Source organism: Bidens hawaiensis, unplaced genomic scaffold (genome assembly GCF_021521415.1).
Source record: "Bidens hawaiensis isolate Kalapana, Puna unplaced genomic scaffold, B.hawaiensis_p1.1 tig00031165_1, whole genome shotgun sequence".
In the NCBI taxonomy this organism is placed as follows: Eukaryota; Viridiplantae; Streptophyta; class Magnoliopsida; order Asterales; family Asteraceae; genus Bidens; species Bidens hawaiensis.
This window is the reverse complement of record NW_027495239.1, coordinates 18,985-37,969: the sequence shown is the minus strand read 5'-3', so window position 1 is coordinate 37,969 and position 18,985 is coordinate 18,985. Positions and strand designations below refer to the sequence as shown.

At 40.6% G+C, this 18,985-nt stretch overlaps 1 protein-coding gene across 1 annotated transcript; it reads left to right on the top strand.

Moving 5' to 3' along the window:
• Nucleotides 1–734: 734 nt before the first annotated feature.
• Nucleotides 735–1,361, top strand: LOC143581749 (uncharacterized). The gene has a single exon (XM_077064462.1). It carries the CDS (start codon nt 735–737, stop codon nt 1,359–1,361), a length of 627 nt encoding a protein of 208 aa, XP_076920577.1.
• Nucleotides 1,362–18,985: the final 17,624 nt, after the last annotated feature.

Sequence of the window (18,985 nt, the reverse complement as noted above, 5' to 3'; positions counted from 1 at the left end):
GCCTAATGGAGTTACCTACCTTAACCTCACCACACGCGGGTGAACCTCTGACATTGAATATGTCAGCTACAGACATCGCCATTGGGGTTGTACTACCAACAGACAGAAAGAATGTCCAAACGCCAATCTATTATGTCAGTAGGACGTTAACAGACCCAGAAACCAGGTACTCAATGCTCGAAAAACTGGTTCTGGCATTGGTCTATGCTTCCAGGCGACTCCGCAGGTATTTTCAGGGTCACCCCATCAATGGGTTGACAGGATACAAACTCAAGAATGTACTAAGAAAACCAGAATTGTCTGGGTGATTGGAAAAATGGGCCATCAAACTGGGTGAACACGCGATTAAGTACAAACCCGGAACAACAATCAAAGGGCAAGTGCTGGCGGACTTCGTCACATAGGTTCCACGGCATAAAGAAAAAGAATGCTTAGTTGAACAGCAACCTCAAACACCTCCGGAACAAGGACAAGCCTAGTCGTTGTTCACGGAAGGAGCATCCAGTAGTGAGGGATCTAGTGCAGGTCTAAGGCTAGTCAGTCCTGAAGGCCATGAGTTTACTTACGTCAGCAAGTTAGACTTTAAGAGTACTAACAATGAGGCAGAGTATGAAGCTTTTTTTACGGGTCTAAGAATAGCAAAGAAACTCAAGGTAAAATACCTTGAGGCACGAGTAACTCCATGTTGATCACGGGACAGATCAACAGGACCTATGAAGATAAAGAACGACATAATGGCTTTTTACGTGTCCCAGGCGAAAGACTTGATCCTCCGGTTCTCTTCTTGTAAAGTCATTCATATAAAGAGAAGCGAGAACAAATCAGCGGATGCCCTTAGCAAGTTGGCTTCAACAAATTTTGAGCACTTTGCTAAAGATATCCTCATCGAAGTCTTAGATCGCCCGTCCGTTCCGCAGCATCAGGTTTTGGTAATTCAGACAAGCGTCGAATCTTGGATGACGCCAATCATGGCTTATCTGTCATTAGGAGCCTTACCGGCTGAAAAAGCCGCGGCTCAAAAAGTAAGGCACAAGGCCTTGAATTACCAGATGAATGACGGTGTTTTATACCGAAGATCCTTCTTGGGCCCATTACTGCGTTGCGTAGACGCGAAAGACACAAACTACCTGATAAAAGAAGTTCATGAAGGTATTTGTGTCTTACACGCGGGCCCAAGGATGGTAGTGGCAAAGCTCATGAATGTTGGGTATTATTGGCCAGGAATGCATTTGGATGTTGTACAGGAAATCAAGAAATGCGATTCTTGTCAGCATCATGCTCCTAATACGTTGCGACCAAGAATGAGCTTGTTCCAGTTACTTACGCTTGGCCATTCCAAAAATGGGCTATTGACATTATGAGACCTTTTCCTGAAGCCTCGGAACGTGTAAAATTTCTAATCGTGGCCAATGATTACTTCACCAAGTAGGTGGAGGCCAAACCAGTCGCATCCATTACGGCATCAAGTGTCAAGAAATTCTTGTGGGAATTCATAATTTGCCGATTTGGTCTTCCACTTGGTCGTTCCAAAAATGGGCTATTGACATTATGGGACCTTTTCCTGAAGCCCCGGGACATGTCAAATTTCTAATCGTGGCCATTGATTACTTCACCAAGTGGGTGGAGGCCAAACCAGTCACATCCATTACGGCATCAAGTGTCAAGAAATTCCTGTGGGAAATCATAACTTGCCGATATGGTCTTCCGCTAGAACTGGTGAGTGACAATGGGACTCAATTTGCGGATAGAGGATTGCAAGAATGGTTGAAAGAGCTTCATGTTACTCTGATTTTCACATCTGTGGCTCATCCGCAAGCAAACGGTCAAGTCGAACGAACTAACCGAACAATCAAAGACGGGATTAAAGCAAGATTAGGTACTAAACGAACCGGCTAGGTCGACGAATTTCCCCTTGTACTTTGGACCTTTCGCACCCAGAACAATTCGAGTAATTCCGAAACGCCTTTCAGTTTAACCTTTGGCACTGAGGCCATGATCCCCGCCGAAATCGGGGTTCCATCCGCACGAACTCTACTGATCGATGATAACGACAAAGAGTTACAAATGAATTTCAACCTTATTAAAGAACGATGGGAATTGGCATCGATCGTGAGCATAACTATAAACGCCAACTGCATAAATATTATGACTCGCGGGTTAAAAAATGCATGTTTGATGGGGGAGACTATGTCTTCCGCGGTAACGAAGCTTCCGGCCAAGAACCCCCAGGAAAGTTGGCCCCAACTTGGGAAGGCCCCTACAAGATTAAACAAGTGTGATCCAAGGGTGCTTACAAGTTAGAGAAGTTGGACGGGACTGAGGTCCCTAGAACTTGGAACGTAGCACAGTTAAAGAAATGCTACATCTAACAAGATATGTTTTTTACTTTTTATTTTTGGCTTGCGCGCCTAATAGACGCGAAGAACATATAATGCCATTTCCTGTAATTTTGTTCGGCTTATGTCTTTTTATGAAGAATCTGTTAATCCCACATTTTAGTTTTGTGTAATGCACATGTTCTGGTCCACGTATCAGATGGGATTCATACGACCATACAGTAGGAATAATGTAATCCTTGATTGACAAAAAGAAGATCCTGCAAGCACTTATATTATGAACAATAAGACAAAGTGTACCAAATGAAACCAACTTCTTATAAATGTGCAAATGGGATTACAAAAGGAGGATAATTACAAAAAAGAAAGAACTATGTGAGCTACAAAAATATAAAATTACAATGTCGCATCTCCTTCTTCTTCGTCTTCCTGATCATCATTAGCGGTTGCAAGGAGTTCCTTCAATCGTTCAATCCCGTCTTCCTTGACTGCAAGTTCGACAATATGACTTTCAATAGCTAACTTCAAACTGTCAAAAATCTTCGTCTTCCTATCAAGGATTTTGGCAGTATCCTTGTCGTGCAAGACGTATTCCTCGAGAAGTTTATTTTCTTCCGCGAATTTGAAACCTTCCCGGACCCCGTCTGACTGCCAGCCTGAGAAGACGCGATCAAAAGTGTGGCGAGGCAGTTACCAAGTTCATCGCCCTCCCGGATATGGGCAATAACCTGTTTAAAAAACAAAGATGAACAACTGTTTCGAATAATTTAAATAAAATTTACAAAGGAATGAGAATTACCTAGGGAACCCCTTCTGCCAGTAGCCATCTTTTGTCCGCTTTGGCTCGGACAAGTTCCATCTTGTGCACAACACACTCCAAAGCTTGCTCCCTATTCTTGGTAGCAAGAGTGGCGAGGCGTTCATCCTTGGCGGCAGACTCAGCCTTCAGGGTCTTTATTAGTTTATCACGCTCATCCAATTGTTGCTGAAGAACAATTTTGGCGTCCTCGATAACAGATCGGCGAGCTTTTTCCGCTTCTAACGCCGTTTTGGCATCCGGCAAACGTCGTTCACCATCATCAGCAGCCAGACGGTTGTCTTTGGCTTCTTTCATAGCCTCAGCGGCCTCTTTTTCTGCCTGGGCTACCTTAATTTTCAACTCCTCCAATTCCTTATTCATACCTAGCCAGTTTCGACATAATTCTTGAGTGGTGGAGACAATAGTGGCTAGGCTATAGGAGTAGGAGTTCAATAATTCTTGGCGCGGACGCTCACGCTGACGTTCCCTTTCCGCAGGAGGAAGAGCTCCATGCAGATACGCCAAGCAAACATCCGCGTCGAAAAAAGTTGAATCCTGGCATAAGGACCAACGCGGACGATGCATTGAGAATTCTTCCTCGTGTTGGGACGAAGACGCTTGAGGGCCACGGCCATAGGCACTAACCCCTCCTTGATCCCTAAAACGATAGGAAGCATAGAGAGGTGAAGAAACGACGGGTTCTTTTGAGTTACCGTCTTTCTTACCCCGTGAAGGAGGGGTATCTGCGATAACAACCGGCTCCTGCACACCTGTTGGCGGAGACGTTGGCGGTGTCGCAGGTGGCGTTGACCCCCTTGGACCCGAAGGATCCTTAGAAGATGTCTCCAGGAATTCTACAAAGCAACATGTCTATATCAGTAACATACTTCACATAAATGAAAAGCAATTATCAATGCTTGGAAATTATTGAGGTTACCTGAAGAAACATCTGTGGATGCAAGTTGTCGAAGACGATACGCCAATTTCTTCTTCTTGAGTTTCTGGGTAATGTCGGGCTTGGTGGCTTGCACCTTCCGTTTCCCAGAAACCTTGGAGGCACCTGCATCGTCAGTTTGATGATCACCTTCATCGACGACATCGTCAGTAGCTCGATGTTCATCTCCGGAGGTGACATTAGCATCTTCATCATCCGCCACCTTAATGGTCATTGGAATCTGATTCCCCTTGCGGGTCAGACCTACAGTTGAATGTAGGATATTTAAAGTGTCAGTAGCACCAACTGATAATCCTTCTTTGCGGGTTGATGACTCCTCGCTAGACGAAAGAAGTACTATCACCCCGCTAAAAGTTGCGGCAGTAATTGGCCGTGGTTTAAGAATTCCCTCACCTTTCATAACGAAGTCCTCACCTTTTGCATACATCGCCTCAGAAACCACGAGTTCCGAGCGAAAGGCGGTGGGGAACAAAAAATTGTTGCAGGTACGTTCAAGGATGGGCGCGTCCTTTGGATCAATAGGATGGCGCACCATTTGACCTTCTTCATGGTTTAGAAGTGTGCTGAAGATGGAGCCCTCACCTGCATATTTTTTTAAAAGAGAAGTCAGAATTTAGACGGAACCCTAAAAAGCAAAAATGGACTTACCTTTATTGGGTTTTTCGTAATATGGCTCCAAGTCAGGAAACAGCCATAGACGGCTTATCATGGCAGCCACCAATGCTCCCTTATGTATCGCATGCATGGGAGTGGGTGTACGGGTTAGAGTCTCGAACCACGAGAGGTTCACCTCTGTAGTAGCGTGGACCACATGAAGCCCTTCTTCGGCTTTGCGATATGTCATCTCGAATGGAATGACGTCCTCCCGGATCCAAAAAAACTTAGGCTTCCACTCGTGGAGACTCTGGTACCACTCAGTACCAATGGGTCCCTTCCCGGCGGTAGACCAACTGTACCACCTGTAAAACCCCGACTTTAAGCGGAATACGCCCGGGTGTAACATACAGATCACTCATAGCTCGTAACACTATTAAAGCGGTAATAATTATATCATTTCATTCCACAACGTAACAAGTACACAATTAAAAATAAAAAGAAACACTTCATCAAAACAATAAATAAGTTCTTTATTCAAATATCCTAAGGTATACTAATGATCTTCATCCTTAGCATGCCATCAATTCAACCTGTAGCACGTTGAAAATAATATATTTGTCAACAAATTAAGTTGGTGAGTTTTCATAAGTTTTTGAGTATACATATATATGAAAGGCGCGATTCAACATTCGTAATGTAATAAATATTTAAGCGTAAAGTAAATGAAATCAATTAATGTCATCCTCCCGTTCCTTTAGCCGTGGCCGTAGTAATAGGGAAATGAGAACCACCTTACGAACAACCGAAGTCGTAACGTTAGACGGCGTAGGTACGTCCCGTCGGACCCTCCCACTATGTGTATGTGTATGCGTTTGCGAAACTTCCACCATAAGAATAGTAAACACGTTGCAAGCATGTTCACGTCTAATCATAAACAATATGCAAGAATAATATTAACATGTACGCTAATTGTGAATCAGTTTATAAATAAGCACACAACTAACGAGATAAAACTTGTGACATGCTACACCCCAAAAATATTAAAAGCGTTAAAACGGGGTTATGAAGTACTCACTTGGAAAAGGGAATACAGTAACTAGAAGATGGTAACGATATAAGGAACTAGATGGTTCCGCGAGAAGTCCCGATGATTTGTCCTAAATAGTAAGGCGTAAACGAAATAAATACTTAACCGATATACGCAAGCAAGACACAAGGTAATGGGTTTATAACGTATTTGGGAAAACGTTAATGGGTTTATTATATTTTATAGAATATTTGATAAAAGTGAAATAATATTTCATTAGTTTAATTATTATAGTAAAAGAAAAAAATCATATTTGTTTATTAAATGAAACTATAAGGTTTAACTATTTAAAATATAATTACCGAATTATATATATATGAAAACATTTTAAGGATGTCTATTTAATGAGTTTAACGAGATTCGGTTTAGTTAAACGAGTGTAAACAATATTTATTTTAATATAGTAAAGTATTTAATAATTAAAAGGGTTTAAAAACAATTAATATTAAAAATATCAACAAAAACCGGGCCTGGGGGAATCGAACCCGAGCCCCAGGCCGGTTCAAGGCTTAACAAAATGTGCACTGGCCATCCAGACCAGTGATTAACTTGTGTAAGATGTGAAACATATAATACTTAACCATAAACCCAAATCGCATTATAACCTTAAGAACCCTAGAATTCAATCAAAGGTCTTACGCCCGGGTGTAACATACAAATCACTCATAGCTCGTAACACTATTAAAGCGGTAATAATTATATCATTTCATTTCATAACGTAACAAGTACACAATTAAAAATAAAAAGAAACACTTCATCAAAATAATAAATAAGTTCTTTATTCAAATATCCTAAGGTATACTAATGATCTTCATCCTTAGCATGTCAACAATTCAACCTGTAGCACGTTGAAAATAATATATTTGTCAACAATTAAGTTGGTGAGTTTTCTTAAGTTTTTGAGTATACATATATATGAAAGGCACGATTCAATATTCGTAATGTAATAAATATTCAAGCGTAAAGTAAATGAAATCAATTAATGTCGTCCTCACGTTCCTTTAGCCGAGGCCGTAGTAATAGGGGAAATGAGAAGCACCTTACGAACAACCGAAGTCGTAACGTTAGACGATGTAGGTACATCCCGTCGGACCCTCCCACTATGTGCATGTGTATGCATTTGCGTAACTTTCACCATAAGAATAGTAAACACGTTGCAAGCAAGTTCACGTATAATCATAAACAATATGCAAGAATAATATTAATATGTAAGCTAATTGTGAATCGGTTTATAAATAAGCACACAACTAACGAGATAAAACTTGTGACATGCTACACCCCAAAAATATTAAAAGCGTTAAAATGGGGTTATGAAGTACTCACTTGGAAAAGGGAATACGGCAACGAGAAGATGGTAACGATATAAGCAACTAGATGGTTCCGCGAGAAGTCCCGACGATTTGTCCTAAATAGTAAGGCGTAAACGAAATAAATACTTAACCGATATATGCAAGCAAGACACAAGGTAATGTGTTTATAACGTATTTGGGAAAACGTTAAAGGGTTTATTAAATTTTATAGAATATTTGATAAAAGTGAAATAATATTTCATTAGTTTAATTATTATAGTAAAAGAAAAAAAAATCATATTTGTTTATTAAATGAAACTATAAGGTTTAACAATTTAAAATATAATTACCGAATTATATATATATGAAAACATTTTAAGGATGTCTATTTTATGAGTTTAATGAGATTCGGTTTAGTTAAACGAGTGTAAACAATATATATTTTAATATAGTAAAGTATTTAATAATTAAAAAGGTTTAAAAACAATTAATATTAAAAGTATCAACAAAAACTGGGCCTGGGGGAATCGAACCCGCTCCCCAGGCTAGTTCAAGGCTTAACAAAATGTGCACTGGCCATCCAGACCACTGATTAACTTGTGTAAGATGTGAAACATATAATACTTAACCATAAACCCAAATCGCATTATAACCTTAAGAACCCTAGAATTCAATCGAGGGTCTTACGCTCTCTGTTAATCAAAATCGACATAGGGATTTTCAAAATGGTTCAAAAACGACCCATAAGCTATATTTAATTACCATAATTGGTTACGAAAGGTAATAGAACGACGAGCTAGGGTTCGCGGACAGAAGACGGATTCAAACGAGATTAATAACGGTTAATTGGCTGCAATCGTCTTAGGGTTTTGCTTCGTGATAGTGAGGTGATGGTGTGGAGCAATTTAATTGAATTTTGGACTCGTGTTTATAGGCTAACGAGGTCGATTTCAGTCCGCGCTCATAATTATTGAAAAAGATTCATATTGATGTGATTAGCTGTCAATTACGCGTTATTACCATACATATGGTTGGCGTGAAGGTTAAGGATCAACGAATTAAACCAAATTCCGGATTTTATGGGTTAATTAGAAGCGAGATATGGAAGGGGGGATGTCGGTGGTGACGGGAAAGGAGGGGGAAGAAGAAGGTATGAATAATATTTGCAACCTAGTCCTCATAATTTGGTTTGGCGATCAAAGTAAACAATATAGTGTATGGGGGCTAAAAGTGCACATAATAGATACTTTAAATAATTAGAAATTATATTATTACGAGTCGTGCGTAAATAAAAACAATAAAGATAAACTAAATAACATAATTAATAATTCAACGCTTTTTATTAAATAGAAAGATCCGATTACAAACGGGTCATAAAACGAGTACAAATACTAGTTCGAATTTGACGAATGTCACACCACCCGTCCCGGTTAGCAATCTTATAAAGATGGCGAACCGGCCTACAGTAGGCTCCATGTTGTGAGCCTGGCAACATAATTCGAAGTGTAGAATTCTCAACATCCCAAAGGGATGGACTTGTGACATGTGGATTCCATAGGCCGTCAAGACGGCCTAAATAAACTTCGTTACGGGCAACCAGAAGTTCCCGGCAGTAAAGTGGTCCGCGTACACGGGCATCTTGATGTGTTGAAAAACACATAGCGTTTTATCCCGTTTTTATGTTGTTTTGTGCATAAACCGTTAACGAATATAACTTGTTCTTGAATGAAATTAAATGTTTGTGAATATGATACATCCCATGTTGAAGAGAGAAAAAACGAGTTTAATAAAGAAAGAATCAGCTCAAACGGGATTCAGATGAAGCCGGTATGCGCGTTTGAAGATAAACGAGTCAGAAAACGAAGAAACGAGCACCCAGGTGAGGCATCCATCCCCGCGCTATGCGACGTCCCACATGTCCCAAAGGCTGCCAATAATGTTCAGGAATCAGCTACCCCATCTATTTTGTCTTCTAGTGGGCCTTGTGGGCTTGTTTTAACCTATTTTATATTAGGAAAGAGGTGTTTAAGCACATATATAAAGGGTTTATACCCTATTAATGATTTGGACATCATATTTCCAGCCACCACACCTGCTCTAGAGGAGAAACCAATGAGGACAAGCTTACGGTTCTATATTTTATCTTTCGGTTGTCGGTTTTGACTACTTTAACGTTTGTGAGTTCGTTTTTTATTTTTTAATCATTTAAACCTTTTGTAATCAGATTTTTATGAACATGTTTATCATTTATATCTATTTTATCTAGTTTTCATTAATTATAATTGGCTAAACGTCTTTGTTCTACCTAGGTTAGATGATTATTGTTAGGTTTTAGTAAGTAATATGGATTGTTAATCATCATGACTTGAATTGTTGATGAAAGATTGGTTTAATATTGAATTAGGTTATGTTTAGTGGTTGTGATTTGATTAATTATACTCATATACCTCTTGCTTTTATTGATTGAATCGGTTTTGATTGATTTTAGCTTGTTTGAACTCTTTACTTTGTGTTTAGAGATTGTTTGCAGGGTGATCAACCGTAGGATTTAGTTGGGTATGTTAATTAGTTAAATTCAGAGGGTAGACACCTTCTTAGAGACCGAGATGTGATAGGAAGTAAACTCGTCTCATAGCTTTTACTTGTTAGGATTAGGATCGCGCGAGAGCGGGTTCGGTTCTTGTCGGGTTTGGGTTTGTGAGCGATTAGTTGACCTGGTTTAAGTTAAAACAAATGGTTCCTCTATCCTTGGTTGCGTAGTATTCGTTTCCATTAGGGTCGTGTGTCGGTGAGACCGAGAGGAGAGTTGGCATTATAACACTTTAACAATTCGTTTCCCGGTTTTGTTCTTAAAATCAACTAAGTGTAAGTTAGGGTTTGTTAGTGAGACCGAGAGGTGATCTAGCTTTCTTGAGTGAACCTTAGTTGTGTCATCCTTAGATACCGATGTCGTGAGATTATCCAATCCATTAGCTCATTAGACCTTCAATATGATTCTTACCTAGGTAGACGTTTTCTCCATTGTTAAATTTCATTCTTAAAGTTTCGTTAAGTTAAGTTTAGTTAATTAATTTAGTTAAAGTAAGTTAGGTTAAGTAGTTAATTATTAAAAATCATTTAAATATTCTTAGGTGAGTCTTTGTTAGGGTTAGGTATTAAAAACGTTTTCACGTGTCCTTGTGTTCGATACTCGGACTTCCTTAGTTCTATACTATTAGTGATCGGTACACTTGCCGGTTTTGTGTGGTTTCTTTAGGAGTCTTGTTTATAAATTTAAAGCTTAGTTGTGAGTTACTTAAAAAGAGAATCATTAGACACACATCACATCTTCTTTGCCGGAGGGTTAGTGGCAACTGACCCTTCTGCCGGATACTTGGGTTCCCACTCAGGCGCTAGGCCATACACGTTGACGATATCATCGTAATCCTTTCTCTTCCAACGGAGAACAATGTTGTCTATTGAAGCATCACTATTCTTTTCTTTACCCATTTTAGATAGACGGAAATTTAAAACTTGAGAGAAAATGATAGTTTCAGATCTGGAATAAGAGAGAAACAAAAGAAATAGAATATGTGAATGAACGAAAGGGGGAAGCGCCTTATTTATATGCATCGCAATTAATGCAATGGATGGGATGCTAGTGGAGAGAGAAAAGTATAATCCAATTAACAGTTGACACGTTAGGCGGGAAAGACGAAAAATCACAACGGACTATGGAAAGGTGTCAGACACATCTTCTCAACTGTACTGCATTATTTCTCTTTCCACCACATCATCATTTCTCTCCCACTTGCAAAATTCAAAAATGGATGTTTCGAAAATATCTCTAAGATATTATCCTAGTGCGAAACAATACAAAACTCGCAAGAAGACAAAAAGATTTCATTTCATTCATGATCGGAAAATAATTACAAAATATGGAAGGAAATTACAAACCTAAATCTAATCTAAAGGTCTTAAGCGGACGTATCCTCAGGAGGCATAGGCGGTTTGTCTTCCATCCCTTCCCCAAGGTATTACTTTAATTGCTCCACGCCGTCGCTGGCCACTGCAAATTCCGGGAGCATGTTCTCCAAGGGAAATGCTAAGTTGTCGTACTCATTAAGGCGCATATCATACTCTTGGGCAACATTTCGTCCATGCAGCGGGTGCTCTTTAAAAGGACGACTGGCCTGGGCATAACCCATTCCCTCGTTAAAGCCTAACACGCGGCCAGGGTTAGAAGAAGCAGCGAGCAAGAAAGCCAAGCTATCTGTCAATTTCATTCCCTCCTTGATATGCTTGAGGACCTATAAGCAAAAAATAGGTTCAGTAATGACGGTTAAACACAAAAATTATCGGTAACAGCGGAAGAATGGGATAACATACCGCGTGAAGACCTTGGCCCAGTAGCCAACGTCGTTCCCTCTCCACCCGCTCTGCCCTCTCCTGAAGTTAACGAAACTCGTCAGCTATCTTCTGTTTTTCATTTAGAGAATCAGCTGAACGGGCTTCCACTTCATCGCGGGCCTGCAGAAAAGATTCGTAGGCGACTTGCATATCATCAGCTCTTTTTTAATTAAGTGTCGCCCGCTCCTTTTGCACCTTCGATTCGGCCTCGAGCTCCTGGATAAGAACACCTTGACGGGCCACTTGCTCTTCTAACGCCGAATTGGCCTCAAGTGCCTTAGCCAAGTCGTCCTACTTTTTCTGAGTTTCAGCTTGGGCAGCTTGAAGAATAGTGTTTTGCTTCTTGCAGGCTTCTTCCCATTGACGGGCAGCAGCCGTATGCCTATCCTTCTCATTTCTGAGAGCGCTTTCAGCATCAGACTGCTTCCACTTGGTAGTATTGTCAGCCTGGCGTTGCTCATGAGCTTCCTTCTTCGCTTCCTCAGAAGATTGAATTAGCTCACCCCATCGCTCCCCCATCGATCGCCCCTCACGTAAAATTTCCTACCCACATGCCATAGTGTTGGCTAAGGACGAGGAATAGTCATTATAAAGATCTTGGCGAGGGCAACCGCGCTGATGCATCCGCTCCGTTGTCGGGACACATTGGTTGACAAATGTCACACAAGTATCCGGATCAGTAAAGCGAGACCCTTTCACGGTTTTCCAGTTCGGGATAAACTTCTCGTTATCTTCCCCTGGATTAGACTTCCCATAATAGTCGAAGTGTGACGTTTGGGGACGCACCACATCTTCAACGTCTGTTGCAAAAGGGAGGGAGTTGTCAGGAACCCTAGCGGAGTTGGCGGTGGAGATTTCTGCGTTTTGGACGCCTCCTCGTTCACAACTTGGTCTTTTCCTGCAGAGCTGGAGGCATTTCCAGTCTCAAACAGGTAAGCCAAGGGATCTTTGATTTCCGGCGGAGGGAGCAAATCCTCTGGATTCTCCTCAGACGGAGGAGTGGGTGGTTTGCCATCCTTCTCCAGTGGCGGAGATGGTAGCTTCTCACTTCCAGGCGTCGGGGACGGAAGTTTATCATCTTCCGCTGGTGGAGTCGCTGGTTTCTTGAAAATATTTTCACCACCGTCAGCCAAATCTGCAAACAACAAAATCGAATTTAAGTATTAAGGAAAATATTAAAGGGAGAGGTATAGTTTAAACATCGACTTACCAGCCATCCCCTTCATACGGGCAACAAGGCTGACTCTCTGCTTCCTCGGGCACTGAGTCCGCTGCTTCTTCGTTGCCGGACCTTCTTCGGTATAAGCGTGACTAGCACCCGCTTCGCTCGACTGGGCGGTTTGGAAATTCCTCTTCCGCTCCGACTCTGCCAACAGATACGTGACAAATGAAATGTTAAAAGCATCATCAGAGTCGCCTCCTTCTTGGGATAGTTCGTCACTCGAAGAAAGAATGACAACCACCCCATCAGAAGTGAGAGCATCGAGCGGACGAGGATTAAGAGTATACGCGCCTGTCTGGAAGATATATTCCGAGAATACCGGCTTAGCATATACTTTCGTTGGAAAAAGGAATCGGCTCTATGTCCTCTCTAAAACAGGAATCTCTTTGTCATCACGGATGCGCTTTCCTGTGCAACCCCTACTCTCAAAAAGGGCATTCAACATGGGCCCTTCACCTGAAAAGAACATACGAAATCAATAACAAACATTTTCATATGAAATAAAAGAGAGGAAAGGAAATGCAACTTACGTTCGTTCACGCCCATGAAGACAGGCTCTAAACCAGGATATGGCCACAGGCGGCTCATTCCCGCCCATACTAGAGCTTCCTCAGACAAAACTCGCATGGGGGATGGTTCCGAAACCAAGGCGTGGAACCATCCTTGACCTTGATGGGGAGCCGTGACAAATTTTGGGAGAGCCTCATTGGCCGGACGACGAGCCATAGTATCAGGAACACCGTCCTCTGAAATCCAGAAGAACTTGTGGGGCCAATCCTTCGAACCGCCCTCGGGCACGATGCCGATAATCCTGTCAGCTATTGGATTGTACTTAAACCACCCACCACGATTGGTCATCCGGTAGAACACAGGGAATCCGTCAACACGAGGCAACATTCCCTTCACCGTATACAAGAATTCGAAATGGAGAATTTGCATAAGTGCAAGGGGATGCAACTGGAATAAATGGATCCCATATGCACTTAATACCTTCATGAGAAATTTGGTTATCGGAAACCAAAAATTCTCATACTCAAAGTAGTCAGAATACACCGCCATCGTGCCATTGGGAGGCAAACTCGCTACAGATCCGGCAGTGGGAAACTCCGGTTCCCACTCCGATGGAATACCGTAGATACGAAGCAACGTTTCGTATTCGGCGTGATTCCAACCGATTTCTACAGTATTGATGTCCGGTATCAATGATCTTGTATCGCTAGCCATTGATTTATTAGAAAACGGGAAACAACGAGCAATCTTGAGATGGAATCGAACGATTAATCAAAATATTGGCTAGTGAATTGAGAGAAAACAAAGAAGAAAGATGAAAATCAAAGGCGATAAAACTTCGTAAGGAAGTTAACCTCCATTATTTATACCATCGCAATTAATGCGATGGGATATGAACAGTAGAGAGAGAAATTCATCGCCCACTCATCAAACGCCACGTCATGCGGGAAATTCGAAAAAGAGAAAAAGTGCATAGTCGGGTACAGTGACAGCCGGCATAAACGTCCCATCACCTGTTCACATACCTGCAACTGGTCAACTTTTCATTTTTCATAGTTATCCACATCACCAACAAAAGATATTTCTACCAAACTCCAAAAACTCTAAAACCCCCAAATATATCTTAAGCCCAAAATTTCACCCGCATAAAACTTCACGCGGAAGAAACACTAGAATGGGGGGACTTATAGAGGTATGGTACCAAAAAGACCCAAATACCTTTAAATGATACCCGCGGGTAAGAAGAACGCTCCTCACAAGACACCCGCCGGACATTTGGATCACCCGCATAACTGTGTAAAGGAAGAGCATCCTTATACCACACGCGGAAGCATCCAGACACCCTCATACGTCATCCGCGTGATAGAACATCTACCTGCCAAGATGACCGGAAGACAATACCAACAGGACAGCTATAAATAACTGCTTGCTTTCTAGAAGATTTACCAAGATGCTTTCTTGGGCAATACATGATCTCTCAACCAATATATAAAGGATACCTGGCCAGGTTGTTATAACCGTGCACATGGCCAGGAGTTAACTCGTCCTATCATAGAACAACGCATGTCCAGGTTGTTATACCCATGCACATGCAACGTATAGCTCAAGCCTATCAGAAGAGGACACGTACCCAGGTGGTTACGAGAGCATCTTCTAGAGGGACAGCTGGCCCAATCACATTCCTACATCCTTCGGCTATAAATACCCTCTCCATCTCTATGAGGTATTCACATTCTCTCCCAAGTATCTACTCTCAATACTTTAGTACTTTCTCTCTTAAGAACTGTACTTATTCTCACGCCGGGGGGTGGTTATGAGAAGACACCCCCCCTTCTTGTCCTTCTCGTAACGAGCTCACGGTGTGTGTTTTGCAGGTTCCAGTCACTGGACTTTGGGAAGTTGTGCTCATACCGTGTTAGTTGTTGTTGTATCCTACCCGGTTGACTCATTGGATCCAAGACCCGTATAGGGGATCGGATCAGTGTTTTCAGAATGAAATCATCCATTACACATTAAATCTCACTCCATCAAAACCATTCCTTCCCACCCCCCCCCCCCCTTATTTTTTTCATTCCATTCCTCCCTCACCCTACTTTCTCAGCACCACCACCACCTAACAACAACCGTCGCCATTTCAAATTTATTTTTTTTTTTTGTAAAAAATATATATATTGGGATAGGAATATTTTTATTATTTCTATTTCATTCCTACAATTTATTTTTTTTTGGATACCAAACAACGTAAAGTAATTATTAATTTCATTCCCATAGGTTAACCAAACAAGAAAAAGGAATGGTAATGATCCATTACATTCCCTTGTTCATCCATTCTTGCTCTCATTCTATTCCCTCTTCATTCCATTGCTTCCAACCAAACATACCCTAAGGATTACGTTTACTATAAGAATCATCTAGACTAGTTATAGCAATGTTATTAATAATTAATTATATTAATAAAAGGATCAAATTACAATAGAGGAGTGAATAAGCGGGCAACAAGCTGGCAATGTTATTGATTTTGGTCAAGAGATTTTTCAACTAATTTATGAATGTTGTTAGATTATTTGTAAGGCCCCGGTCCCGGTGCCCTACTTTGGCGTTGGATTTACTCATAAACACAGTTCTAAATATCAGAGTTAATTAAAACTTTCGCGGAAATAATAAAATTCAACCATTCATTACAAACATTCAATACTTGTCTTTAAAACATAACATAAAGCAGGTTATTAAAACATCATGAAAAATGTTCTTTGGATGTCAGTCCCTTCAAATCATGCCATGTGTCCCTCTCTTAAGCCAGCTGCTTCAATCTATTTACCTACGTGCATACTAAAAGTCAGCTACGCTGAGTGAGTTCTAATTAATCAAGTGACATACAGTACATTCACATACTTATACATACGCATCCGAAGATACATATTATATAACCTACTTACCTTTCTTTCATACATACATGATTATATACTTCCTTTCTTTCTTTCATTCTCTCTTTTCTTTCATACTTTTATATTTAATCTAATTTTACATACTTCTACGTTTTAAAGAGCATTACGCCCTACTGCTTCGAGTATTATTAGGGTCCGGCTCCCTTTTTGCCTCGAGTATTATTAGGGCTGGGTTCCCTTTTCTGCCAAGTATTATTAGGGCTCGGTTCCCTCTTCTTCCTCGAGTATTATTAGGGCTTGGTTCTCTTTCTGCCTCGGATATTTGTAGGGCCCAGTCCCTTCTCCTGTACCTTTTCATTATTTTATATTTATTCGTAACTTTCATATATAACACACAAATATTATCCATACACCATATATAAACAATCATATCTTCAACCTATCACCTGGCGGTACATGTAATATCCAAAAATCGTTCACGCACCGTCAAGCATTAAATCATACATAAATCATATAAGACATACACTTACCACTTAAGGTAAGTGTATTAACTAGGGATGAGATCGAGAGCGTACCGGTGCCGACCGGTCCCGATCCCGAAAGTCGCGGATTCTTGGTATCGGTACCGGTACCGAAATATTCGGTTAGGTACCGGTACCAGTACGGGATCGGGACGGTACTGGTATTTAAGGTAAAATTTCGGGAAAATTCGGGAAATACCGGTCCCGTACCGTTACCTAAACTCAAAACGTTGGTACCGATTCGGTACCGACGGTACCAAATCGGTACCGATTTCGGTACCGATTTCGGTACCGGTACCAGTCCCGAATTTGCCCATCCCTAGTATTAACTAATCACATCGAGTATGCACACAACCCCAAAAACATAACAAGGAAATGGGGCTAGAAACTCACCTGTAGACGATTCTTCTCGGAGTTTACTGTTATGCCCTTCTTAAGCTTTGCTCGGCTAACTGTGCATTAATCATAGTATCAATTAACTACTTCTAGCTATACCATACTCCTAAGTCATTGTAACCCCTAGATACGGGGGTCCGGGGGCAGCGCCCCTGGCAGCGGGGTTCTAGGGGCGGTAGCTTCTAGCGGGGTCCAAGGGGCAGAGCCCCTGGCTGGGGTTAAGTTGTTTAAAAATTTTATTTCCATTAATAAGTCTTTACTAAAAACCTCATCACAAAATCTAAGTTCAATTATTTAATCAATTCAAATCTTTATTTTAAACGTTACCTTTCATTGTTAATTATTTCATATTTCATACAAGTCCATATCTATCGTTTACGTCATATGCGTTGTTTATCATTCGATTACTTTGGGAAATCACTTAGGTTCGTATAAGTATAAATCCATACCAGCGTATAAGTCATTCCCGTATAAGTTAGCACGTATAAGTCATTTCAAGCATATAACTATTCTGGCGTATAAGCATACACGGCGTATATACTTACATGTTGGTTCCACTTACACACTGCATACTTACACGACCATTACACTTACACGCTCTATACATATACGTTGTTATACATATACGGTGCATCTTTCTTATACGCTGCTAAACATATATGCTGCTTTACATATACGGGCGTATATACTTATACGCCGTATAAGTACTGTTCAGCGTTCGTTTAAGGTTTTTGGGGTTTTTTTCGATTCCGGCGCCGTCAGCCGCCGTCAACCACCATGGTTGATTGGGGTTTGATCGTTTATAGTCTAAGTAGCTTCGAGTGTCCAGATCTGAGATAAGGTGATCCTTAAGCTCGTTTTTGGTTGATTAAACGCCCGAGCAAAGCTAGTTTTAGATCTAAACGACTCATACGGCATCCCGAGGCTGCGGTGTCGGGTTCTAATGTATTGGTACAGCTGAGATAAATCATTTCTTACATTCGGTTGGTCTCGGATCGTTGAAAGGATTAGTGTAGAGAGTATTTGGCTTAAGTGTGTGTTTTCGATGGTGTAGGCTATGGTGTAGAGATGGATGGAAATGGAAAGGATTAGGGTTTAAGGGGTATTTATACGGGAGAGGCTCATGAGAGAACTTCATTGTATTGAGAGAACTAGAGAACTAATAATAAAGTATTTTTAATTTAATTAAAAAAGTATTTTTAAATTTTTTTTTCTTTTATCCTCTTATATGTTGTTATTCTTTACCACAAAAAAATATAAAAATTTTAAAAAAAAAACCGTTGTAATGCATCTATGCAATACATCGACCTTTTTTATCATGCATATGTGCAATAGTGTGCATTTTGATATTTGAAATAGTGTTGAATACCATATGTATAGTTGTTTGTATTGTATATTTGCAATAGTTTTATATTATATACAAAAATTAAAAAAATCGATATAGTGCATATGTTCATTAGTGTTTTATTATATATGGGGAAAGTGAATACGGTGCTGTCAGCCATATAACCTTACACGGAAAACCAATCAAAACTACGTAGTTTTGATTAAGTTTAGCCTTTTTCGGCCGAAAATTTGAGCCCGACCCCCCGTCTTTTGTGAAATTGTGTATACATTTTTAGCTCGCCCCCCCCCCCCCCCCCCTCTCGTTGCCTCAGTCTAAGCTTCGTCACTACCAACCAAAAAAAAGTGTAAAATATTCTCAATTGCTACTAATCGATCCTAAATAAACATCTTTTTAATAAAATGACACGTAACAGTTGCTACTATTCGTGAATTATTTTTATAAAAGTAGAGTAATGGACTACCTCCAATAAGAGAAGTAGGAAATCCTATGCAACTAAAAAAAGGTAACGCAATAATTCCCCACTAAACAATCAATCACCCTTAACTTTACCAAAAGTAACACTATTACCGGAAGAAACTTAGAAAAGAAAAAAAAACATATGTTATTGAAAACCCACTAAATTAAACCTCCTTTCCTTCCCTATATATTCCA